The sequence below is a fragment of the Odontesthes bonariensis genome, chromosome 7 (assembly GCF_027942865.1).
Source record: "Odontesthes bonariensis isolate fOdoBon6 chromosome 7, fOdoBon6.hap1, whole genome shotgun sequence".
NCBI classification, from domain to species: domain Eukaryota; kingdom Metazoa; phylum Chordata; class Actinopteri; order Atheriniformes; family Atherinopsidae; genus Odontesthes; species Odontesthes bonariensis.
In genome coordinates this window covers 23,651,856-23,660,286 of record NC_134512.1, presented here as the reverse complement: position 1 = coordinate 23,660,286, position 8,431 = coordinate 23,651,856, and the positions used below count along the sequence as shown (strand labels likewise).

The 8,431-nt window shown below is 40.2% G+C and overlaps 1 protein-coding gene across 1 annotated transcript; it reads right to left on the bottom strand.

Annotated features, from left to right (window-relative positions):
* Positions 1–2,790: 2,790 nt before the first annotated feature.
* Positions 2,791–6,086, bottom strand: asb13b (ankyrin repeat and SOCS box containing 13b). The gene is made up of 6 exons (XM_075470202.1): positions 5,856–6,086; positions 4,978–5,177; positions 4,741–4,891; positions 4,144–4,278; positions 3,800–3,991; positions 2,791–3,714 (listed from the first exon to the last, which is right to left on the bottom strand). The coding sequence occupies exons 1-6, from the start codon at positions 5,896–5,898 to the stop codon at positions 3,566–3,568; spliced, it is 870 nt and encodes a 289-aa protein (XP_075326317.1). The 5' UTR covers positions 5,899–6,086; the 3' UTR covers positions 2,791–3,565.
* Positions 6,087–8,431: the final 2,345 nt, after the last annotated feature.

The following is an 8,431-nucleotide window of genomic DNA, read 5'->3' as shown; positions in this document are numbered from 1 at the left end:
GTACTCCTAGTCCCGAATTTTGTTGTTGTTCTGTTTCTTATCGCCGCACACATCATCTAGTTTGTACTTTGACCCCTGCATCATTTCCTTTTGCTGTCGACAGTTTTTGAACACTGTGTCGCAACCCTCGTAAAGCAAACGAGCCGAAGGAAACCTGACGTTTGGTCTTCGTATTGAAAGACAGATTGTCTCGGTCACACATGATCTGCCGACTGATCCAGCCTGTTCTTGGCCTGAAAGAAGAGTACAATAGCAGAGGCAACAGGGAGATTTGCATTGACCGGGTCAACTTTACGTACCCGAAAAGGATTTGCGTGCAGCCAAATCATAGCGTAACAACCTAACACTTTTTTTTGTTTCCACTGTAAAACTGATGATTTTCAATTTCAGATAAGTAAAGGAGACATACTTTATCATATAACAATGTGTTTGAAATCAATAAAGAAAAGAGAGGACCTGCAGTTTCATAAGATGATTCAAGCAGACAGGAAATGAGTGAAACTGCACAAGAAGTAGCTTGATCATGCTGTCCCAAAGATGGTCAGATTTCAGTTCTCTTTATAAGGGCTTCCTCCTCTGCCCCTCCTGAACAGCTCAGATGAACGTTTAGTTCATCATGTAAAAGATGACTCTTTTACATGAATTAGTAAATGGATAAGCAACCCCCCACCCCCGCTCAGTGGCTGATGTTCCCACCACAGCACCCACACCCACTTCTGTGAACAACCACAGCAGCCATTTGCAACATCTTACAAACTGTCGGTTTTTGGACCAGCTGTATTTTTAGCTGACGATGTGTCACCCACACTGGCCACGTCACCACAGCTTTAATAAAAGCATCATTCTCTCAACTTAATAAGACACTGGTGGGTGTGCAGTTTGCACCTGCCTTTGCTGTTTGTCTGTAGACTTCTTGGAAGTGTTACAAAATCAGCAATTCGAGTGAAACGAATAGGTGCGCCCCCGCCGCTGCTGCCATTGGTTCAGGTGGGATCGGATTACAAGCTCGGGGAAGTTAACACCCTTTGAGAAAATGTGACTGGCTTCTGAAAGGCCACGGTTACTCAAAGAATGTCCTTCACTTGGAAAAATGTCTTTTTAAAACCTGATAGGATATTTGAAGGTCATTATGCAGAAAAAATAGGGCCCAAATGAAGCTGTGGTTAACTATATAGTCTGGATTCCAATGCTGAAGTCAACAAATCACTCAGTCATATAAAGAAATATATCTAAAAAAACTTATCTTTTCATTGTATGCTCCGGAGCTACATTGTAAGTATATTTTTCTTGACTTGTTTAGCATGCTGCTCCCCTTTTATACTTAATGGAGACTCCTATGGGGCACAAAAATACTAAAGTTAGTTTCTAATGGAAATACACTGAATTAACCATTTTTACAGTCAGCTCATAAAAAACACCTTTTCATAATTGTTTATGAATTAGGATTAGTCTTTGTTGCCTTCAATCATATCAGGCCTGTTGGCATAATAATGTTAGGGGTTCCTGCTTGTTTTTACTGGGACAATCTTAAGAAATGGGTTATATAACAGTGACAAATTATGCTGATATCTTGTGTTTGTTTCGTGTCCCATTGTCTATCTTCCAGATGTTTGACATTCTTTAGTGTTGTTTGTGTTGTTTTGTTTTTGGCTGGCTCTCTGTGGCCATTTTGTTTCATATTTTGCTCATCTTGTGTCTCACTATTTTTTGCATCATTTTGGTAACACTGTGGGCCCAATTTCTGTACTTTGCATCTATATGTTTATGCATTTTGCAGACGCTTTTATCCAAAGTGACTTACAAATTTTAGGGATATATACTGTATATATATTTTTATTTCTCCACAAGGTCACTTTGCATCTCACACAGGACATTTTTCTTTGTTCTGATCTTGGTTGCTTTGCATCTCCTTGATGCCATTTTTTTCAATTTTTATCATTTGATGCCTCTGCCTCTATCATTTTTTATATGAATTTTGTGTCTTTATAAATATTTCAGCTCAGTTTTAAAAATCCAGCACGTAAAAACACTGACAGCCAGTGGACAAACTCGCTGCCAATACGCTGATATTACGTGGTTTGGCATAACATCTTTGTGCATGTTGTTCAGTCTCAAACGTTCCTTTCACGTGACAGTTTTCAGGTTCTGCAGCAGCTTCTCGTGTTCAGTCATGCCTTTGTGCAAATGAGGAAGAATTTATTTATTCATAAAGTGTACGGGTCTCAGGTTCAGTATAAGACATGACCGTAGTTGCTTTTAACTAAACGATGTGATGTCACTGACTAACTACCCTTTATTTTAAAGGTTGCTGTCCTGATAGCATTTGAATTCATATTATGATTCACATTCACTGGTAGTTGGAAGAGTTTTCACTGTGTTTTGTGTCTGGTCCCGTTGAGCATTACCAGGTTTGTTTCGAATCAACCAATTCTTCAGGTCTTCGAAGGGATCCTGGAAGTCTCACTGTTGAATTAAAAATGTTTTTATGAGGGTCTGTACCAGTGCGCCTGCATGCTGAGCTCCATAACTGAGCATTTCTTTTTCAATGTTAACAGAACAGTTTTCATTTGTGATGCATTGTCCCCGAAGTTCCAGGAGGGTTTCTTTGCATTTTCAAGCATATTGTGTTGCAGTTTTGAATGCATGTAAAAAAAAAAAAATTGTAATGAAGGTAGTTTTGACAAGGGCTGTCCTTTGAATCATTTACAGATAACCAAAAATAAGCAAAAATCTATGGTCAGTTTTGCAATGCGATGCATTTAGTTTAAGTTTAACACACAACAACAAATATGATTTTCAAATTCATCTGGTGGTGGTCCATTTATTTACATAAACTTTAGAGGCAGAACCATCTGTAATATTTACAAATTTACATCAAAATAAATAATAGTTACAGAATATGTACAAGTACATACAATAATATACTCCTAGTAATGATACCACAAGAGTAACTTCAATTTAGCATTACAAGATCTAGGGTGAAATTGAACAGTATTGAGTAAGATCATGATAATATATTACAGGTTCCAACATGACTGGATCCAAGTAATGTGAAATGATCGGTGGTGTTTTTTCAAGGCCCTGCTAACCCACACGGGTTTGTTCACTTAAGCTAACTCATTGAACCGTGGCTCAGTTGAGCAACTCCACACGAGACCACCAGACTCCATGTACCAATACAGATTTCAAACATGGATCTAAGCTGCTTGTAACAAGTGTAAACAGGTGCACAGAGAAGAGACTGTGCACCCACACGGTCTTCAAATAAGAGTTAAATGAGCCAAACGAATTAAATCAACTCCTTTGATCTTTTGGCTTTAACAATGAGCAGTCGCATTAAAAAAACTCTTTAATGCGACTTTCAGTCTTAATTATTATTATTTTATTTTTTTTAATTGCTCTACAGTAGTGCACTACACCTCTAGTCTGGATGTGCTGAGACAGGCGCTACCTCTGCAAACGTCAACATCCTGTCATGACTCTGGAGAGCTAACCACAGCAGCAGCAGATGTCAATAAACACCATTTAACCTGCGAAGATCTGCGCTAAAGTTTATGAAATGAGATTAAATATCAATAACAGAAGGGGGATTGTGAGACAGAAAGCTTATGATGCGCTTGGGCAAACCCAGCTTGGAAACAACTTCTTGGGCTCTTGTGCCAAGAGCCCTCCTCAAAATCACTCTGCTGAGCTGCTGTAGACTGAGTGGGGTATCTAAGGAAGAAAAACAGCAACACGTTATATTTCACTGGAGCTATAATACAACAAAAGTCACAGGACGGACGCTAATTGCACTTACTCTCATAGAACTCAAAGCAGAGGTAAGAGGGAGATCCCACACTGGTGTAGTGAATGGGCCTTTTGTTGAGGTTATCTCTGGAAAATAAATTACCCCCAAACTCCACCAGTAGCTCTATCAGATCGGTGTTCTTTGTTTTAGCTGCATGATGAAGAGCGGTCTCATGGAGCTTGGCAGCGTTCACATTTGCCCCTTTGGAAAGAAAATAGAAAATTCTCTGTATCTTCTCTTGGCTTTGAGAAGTGTCATCCATACCCATGCTCTTACCCCAAAAACATATCACATATGACATTTACAGTCATTTTCTTACAACCTTGATGAGCAGAGGACAAACCTCAACTCACCTGCAACGAGGAGTACTTTGGCGCAGTCGTAATGTTGCCTGGCACAGGCTACATGAAGTGGTGTCCCATAGTGACAGTCATGCGCCTCCATGAAAGCTCCTCGATCAATCATGAGCTGAACACAATCTGAATTACCTAATGTGAAAGACAAGAAATCATTGGAACAGTTTATAGATAGACTATTCCAGAGCAGGGTGCCTTTCCATTTACAAATGCCAGTTATCCGTCTGTCATTTGGAAATATTGGCACCTGTAAACGCCAATATCAAAACAAGTAGCTCCTGCCTGCGCTGGTTTAACCCAATAACTGGAGCAATAAATATGGGTTTGTCCCTTACATTCAGTTTTGACCTTAAATATGACCCGTGTAATAATTCATGTATAAGTTACTTAAAAAAAACTCAATTTGATCAATAAATAATCTCTCTATATGCAATGTCTGGGTTAATATAGGTTATTTTCCCGATTGAGAAGTCAGTGCAGTTTGGGATGCATATTCCACAGTTGTGAATCACTTCTGTCTAACATCACTGTGATCATATCTTCCTCAAAGTTTGCTTCTTCGTAGTGGTCCATGCCACAGGAAGGAAGACGTACCACCCATGCATGCCTCATGAAGAGGGGAGAAGGTGAACAGTGGAGGATTGACAGTTGCTCCATACTGTAACAGCAGTTTGACACAGTCCAGGCTACCGGCTGCACAGGCATCGCACAGCGGAGTGCTGCCGTCGATGTTTCGGGCATCAACCTGTAGGTTAAACACCAATGAGCTGACAAGAAAAAAGGCGAGCAAAGCCAGAAACTTGATTGGATTCTCTTATGAGACCATCTGACCTGCGCACCAGCGTCCAGCAGCAGTCTGACGCACTGGGTTTGACCCTGTATACATGCCTCGTGGAGGGGGGTGATGGAGTCCACAGCCACAATGTTAACCGCTGCTCCTCCCTCAATCAGTTGCTGTAGCTGGAGGGCTCTGCCCTGTGCGGCAGCCTCATGCACCGCTGACCGGTCTGTCCAGAATCCAAGGCCATGAGCTGCAAATATGTGAGGCAAAACAAGACTGAGCTCCTCTCATCGCCATGTCTATGGTGTGGAGTTGTGAGAAACACCTCTATGGATGTCTACACTATTATTTCTTTTCAGCTCAATTGTAATGCTGCTGCTAAAACATTACATCAAACAGGCACACACACACAAAGCAGGAGAGTTTAAAACATGCAAGTCTGGAAAGATCCCATGCCTTACAGTCTTCATTATTAAACTTGAAACTGGTATCTGAATTAAAAGACAGCGGAAGGAGAATCATGCTGTGTGCACATGCATAGCATAATCTCAATTTTAAATCACCATGGAAACACAGTCAAAACAAATCTGGAATTACAGCTGTATTACATTACCAGGTATGGGCTATCGAGTCCATTGACCTGTATAATATTCCAGTCGATGTTTTGTAGCAAATCTGTAACGTGGACTTCAGAGCCTGCTCTCCCCACTAACGAGCTTATAGCTTGCTGTCAGGCTCTCAAATTAACACCGACCACTTAAAGGTTGACCGAGCTTCTCGTCAAATGTTTTCTCCAATGTAGTCCTCGTTAAATTAAAGCTGAATGTTACCAGTAACTTTATCCAGCAAGCCTATCCAGTCACTCGCTGAACCTTTTTATAAACTGTTGTCTTGGGTTACTGTTAGTCACCAACTGTAAGCTACTTACCGATTTCTCCATACAAGGACGGCCTGGTCCGCGTGATCTCCATTTCATGTTCCCCTATTTCCACACCGTTCACCGCGTAGATTCAGCCAAGTGTGTATTTCATTTTGAAGCAAAATAATGAAGACTGTAAGGGCTGCATTACTGCGAATCACGCCGGACAGCCAGAGTCGTCAGTGAGAGCAGCTGTGGTCCAGCCTTAACAAACAATGGCGTGGGTTTATGGGAAATGTAGGCGGAAGACTTAAAGGAGACGAGTCAGTAATTTCACGTCTCACTGTCTCGTTATTTTCTGTGCCATCAGAGTTTGAATACGAATTTCTAATATAGAATTTTTACAGCATCAAAATCAGACTCTGAATTTGAAAAACCAACAGTGGAAAAAACTTCAACTTCAAAAAATTCAGTGGAAAAAGAACCCTAACCCGTCCAGGTAAACAGGGAGAAGCAATCGATCCCTGTCTCAATTCATCAGATCAGCTCAATAGATATTTGAGCAGTGTTGGGCGAGCTACTTGTAAAATTTAGTGAGCTAAGCTATCAGCTACTCAACCATAAATCAAGCTTCACTACACTAAAGCTACCACCACTAGAAATGTAGTGAGCTAAGCTACAAAAATGTGGGGGAAAGTAGTTCACTACAGAAGCTACATTGTACCGACATAATATCAGATTGATTTAAAATAACAGATATCTTCATTAAATAAAACATCAAATGCTTTTCACAGTAGACAGATAAGACTAGTGTGTTTAACCAGAGTCAGTTTAGTGCATGTGACAGCTTTACAGTAAGAGTTAAGCAGGGGGTACATGCTGTATCACAGGAAAGGGAACACAAGGCCTGCCATGAAATGCTCCCCATCTGCACAATTTATTTCTTTGACCTCAGCATTAGGTACTGTTAACTGCATAAATTTGGTGCCAATATATGTATGAGTTTGATAGGTCTGATAACAGATATGTTAGTGGTGGATTGGTTTATTGTATTTTATCTTATAATGCAGAAAGAAAAATATTTAATTTATTAAAAACAAGTGTAGCTATTGAATATGAGAAAATGTCCTCTAATGGTGAGAAACACACAGATGCTATGACTTGTCTATCAGGCATAGATCAAATGACATTTTCATAATGTGATATTCAGGATCAGAAGGCTATTGTTTCAACCTACATAGCATACAGGTTAACACAAATAAAATCACTTACTTTTGAACCTTGCAAAAAAAGCTGGAATCATATTTAGTCTTGTGAAACCCCAAGTCAAATATATTCACCTTGTTTTGAAAAAATCAAGTCCATTCATTTTGTCCTTATGGCTGGGGTATATATTTTCCCAGAACAGAAAAGTGATGTTTTGTGTTCGCTATAACGCTATTTTGTGTTGAGAAGAACATCGGTACACCTCTTAGAATTTTTATTTATTTTTCAAATGTTTTTTATGCCTTTAATGGATATACAGTTGGAGCGAGACAGGAAGCAGGGGGCAGAGAGATGGGGAAGACATGCAGCTAAGGGCCGTCCAGTGCGGGACTCGAACCGGGGCCAGTTGCAGCGAGGACTGTAGCCTCTGTACATGGGGTGGCTGCTCAACCCACTACGCCACCGACGAAGAGGGGCGTCCTCTTTAGACTTTTAAAGACTGAAAGCAACAGATGTTCTTCTCTTCCATTTCCTTCATAAATAATTAAATCGTAGAATAGTATGTTCCCCAGCGTTTGTTTAGGCAAATGCTTCACTTTCTGAACAAACGAGTGGTGCGCGCTCGCTCCCGCGAGGGGGTGCATCTGACGGCAGGGGTGCCGAATTCGGCACAACACCGGTATGTATGCAGGCGGCACTAGCAGACGAGTGGGAGCAGCTTGCGCATGACGTCCAACAGACATTCACTTTATTGTGTTCAAAACCATGTTGTGATGCTGGTAATTGCTGTTTTCCTCAGGCATGATCTGAAATTTTGTAGCTTTTGTGGACGCTACGTCACTACTTGACAAAAAAAATAGCTTAACTACAGGGACGTTACTCGATACATAAAGTAGTGAGGCTACGGCCAAGCTACTGGGAAATGTAGTTAAACTAGTAGCTTCGCTACAAGTAGTGACGTTACTGCCCATCACTGTATTTGAGTAATATCTATAACTCAATTTTATTAACACAATTGGCAAATAAAGTAAACACACTCACCGAAGCACCATCACCCGCGTTGGTGGACATGGCTGATCTGTCCAATATATCGTAACTTGATTGGCTGCTGTTGGATGAATTGAGACAGGGATCGATTGCTTCTCCCTGTTTACCCGGATGTTGAGTCTGGTTCTTTTTCCACTGAATTTTTTGAAGTTGAATTTTTTTACACTGAATTTTTTTTTTAGATGTTGAAAGTTTTTTCCACTGATTTTTTTTTAGATGTTGAAATTTTTTTACACTGAATTTTTGGAAGTTGAATTTTTTTCCACTGAATTTTTTTTTACACTGTTGGTTTTTCAAATTCAGTCTGATTTTGATGCTGTAAAAATTCAAGATTAGAAATTCGTATTCAAACTCTGATGGCACAGAAAAACTTCCATAGTTATACTGTTACT

What these genes read in the sequence shown, in the direction of transcription:
- asb13b (XM_075470202.1), bottom strand. Translation starts at nt 5,898, where the DNA reads ATGGAGATCACGCGGACCAGGCCGTCCTTGTATGGAGAAATCG. An exon ending in TGCTGGACGCTGGTGCGCAG is followed by an intron (nt 4,892 to 4,977) that starts GTCAGATGGTCT and finishes TTTAACCTACAG; the next exon opens with GTTGATGCCCGAAACATCGA. An exon ending in TCATGAGGCATGCATGGGTG is followed by an intron (nt 4,279 to 4,740) that starts GTACGTCTTCCT and finishes CTTTCACATTAG; the next exon opens with GTAATTCAGATTGTGTTCAG.